Below are 2249 nucleotides of genomic sequence, written 5' to 3' on the forward strand. Positions count from 1 at the left end.
CCTCGGCCGCGGTGGGAGCTCCCCCCTCCCGGACCGGAGCCCCCCGGTCGGACCCCCCCGTCCCCGGTTGGAGCCCCCAGACCCCCCCGTTCCTTTCGCACCTCCCTCGGCGCGGCCCCGGCCCCGCTCCGCGCCTGCGCACACCGCGCGCTCCCATTGGCCGAGCCCCGCGCCGCTGCGCTCCCCTTTTCGCCTCCCCCCCCGCCCCGCCCGCCCCGCGCAGAGGTTCCGGCCGCGCCCGCCGTCGCCCCGTCGCCCCGTCGCCGTCCCCGCTGCCGCCGCCGCTCGCCCCGGAGGGATGTCCCGCGGGGGGTGCGGGTGAGTATCGCTCCCTGTGTGATCTCGGAGCCTCGACGGGAAGCGGGAGGGCGGGTGGAGCGGCAGCGCGATGTGAGGATGGGGTGTGCGACGCGCTGTGGTGTCCGGGTGCCCCCCCCCCAAGCTGGGAGGTCCGGGAAGGGGAATCCCGTTATGGAGGTCCTTTAATCCCTTGGAGCTGCGTGAAGGGGGAATTCCTTCCTGGAGGTCCCTTAATCCCACTGTGGTGTCCAGGTGTTCCCTTGAAATTCCCTCCTGGAGGTCCCTTAGTCCCACTGAAGTATCCCCTTGGAGCTCTGGGAGGAGAAATCCCCTCAGGGAGGCTCCTTAATCCATTTTAGTGTTCCCTTGGGGCTCCATGAGGGGGGAATTCCCTCGTGGAGGTCCCGTAATCCCTTGGAGCGTTCCCTTGGAGCTCCGTGAGGGGGGAATTCCCTCATAGAGGCCCCTTAATCCCGCTGTGGTGTCCTGGTGTTCCCTTGGAATCCTCTTATAGAGAACCCTTAATCCCACTGTCGTGTTCCCTTGGAGCTCTGAGAGGAAGTAATTTCTTCATGGAGGTCCTTTAATCCCTTGGAGTGTCCTCTTGGAGATCTGGGAGGGGAAAATTCCCTCATGGAGGCCCCTTAATCCCACTGTGGTGTTCGGGTGTTCCCTTAGAATTCCCTCATGGAAAACACTTAATCCTGCTGTGGTGTCCTGGTGTTCCCTTGGAATCCCCTCATGGAGAACCCTTAATCCCACTGTTGTGTTCCCTTGGAGCCCCTTTATCCCCCCCTTCACCCTCAGTGTCTCCCAAATCCCAGCCCTGCATCCCATGTGGTTTATTTGCCCTCCTTTCCCCTCTGGGCTCAGTTTTCCCCCTTCCCTCCTTTTATTCCTATTATTCCCTATTATCCCCCTTATTTTTAGGATGATTGCTGCCAGATCCAGAGAAAAAGGTCTGGGGAAGGGGAGAGGTGCCAGAGCTTGTCTGTCCCAACAAAGGGATGATCCCACTATGATCACTTTCCCAAATATTTAGGGGGTTTCCTTCCCTCCATCCCTTCAAGTAATGAATTTATCAGGAATATCCCACTGATTTTAATGTTTCTGCTGTTCCAGGAAGGAACCAGCCCTGGCAAGAAGGTGACAAGGAACAAGCAGCACCTTCCCCATCCCCAGGGTGCCTCTTGCCAGCCATCCCACCCCATTTGACCTCCACAAACTATGGAAGATCCCAATTATCCCGCCGTGCTGGGATGCTCCTGCACCACTCCCCGTTTCCCCTCTACTTTGCCGTGAGTTTTCCCAGATTTAGAGGCTCCAATCCCGTTTTAAGCAGTTTATTTCTGCCGTGGGAGAACGGAACCTGCTCAGCTAAGCCGGGAATTGCATCCAGCCTTTCTTGGCTGAGCCGGGACTTGCATCCAGCCTTTCTTGGCTAAGCCAGGAATTCCATCCAGCCTTTCTTGGCTAAGCCAGGAATTCCATCCAGCCTGCATGGACAGGGCAACCTTTGCCTGTTCCACTGCCTTTTTCCATGACTCCAGCCCCTCATCCCAGGCTGCTCCAGGCCTTCCCGGGGGTCACGTTGACTTCATCGAGAGAGTCGATTCCTTCACGTACTCGGATTTTTTCCGGGATTATTTGATTCCCAACCAGCCCTGTATTTTCTCAGCCAAGTTCACCGAGGACTGGGGCAGCAGGAGGAACTGGGTCACCCGGGATGGGAAGCCCAACTTTGAGCATCTGCTGCAGAAGTTTGGTGAGTCCTCCCTGAACACACCTTTGACTTCATCTGATTTTAGGAATGGGACCAGAAACAAAACCAATTCTCCAGCCTTTTTAGTTTTTTTGTCCTAAATTACAATTAATTTTCTCCACCTTTTCTTTACTTTTCTCCACTTTTCTCTTCTCCACCTTTTCTTTACTTTTCTCCACTTTTCTCT

General features: G+C 56.6%; 2 protein-coding genes across 2 annotated transcripts in view; one reads left to right on the plus strand and one right to left on the minus strand.

Moving 5' to 3' along the window:
* SNAP47 (synaptosome associated protein 47) overlaps positions 1-172 on the minus strand; it is a 33767-nt gene extending 33595 nt beyond the window's left edge. The window contains exon 1 of the mRNA XM_017830055.1: positions 102-172. The gene's annotated coding sequence lies outside the window, so the exon portion shown is untranslated. The remainder of the gene's footprint in view (positions 1-101) is intronic.
* A 269-nt stretch (positions 173-441) lies between these two features.
* The window catches only part of JMJD4 (jumonji domain containing 4), a 6621-nt gene continuing 4813 nt past the window's right edge, over positions 442-2249 (plus strand). Inside the window, exons 1-2 of the mRNA XM_017830007.1 lie at positions 442-552; positions 1423-2069. Of these exons, the coding sequence (XP_017685496.1) occupies positions 1801-2069 (269 nt within the window). The 5' untranslated portion in view covers positions 442-552; positions 1423-1800. The remainder of the gene's footprint in view (positions 553-1422; positions 2070-2249) is intronic.

The sequence above is a fragment of the Lepidothrix coronata genome, unplaced genomic scaffold (assembly GCF_001604755.1).
Source record: "Lepidothrix coronata isolate B3197 unplaced genomic scaffold, Lepidothrix_coronata-1.0 Scaffold173, whole genome shotgun sequence".
Lineage (NCBI taxonomy): Eukaryota > Metazoa > Chordata > Aves > Passeriformes > Pipridae > Lepidothrix > Lepidothrix coronata.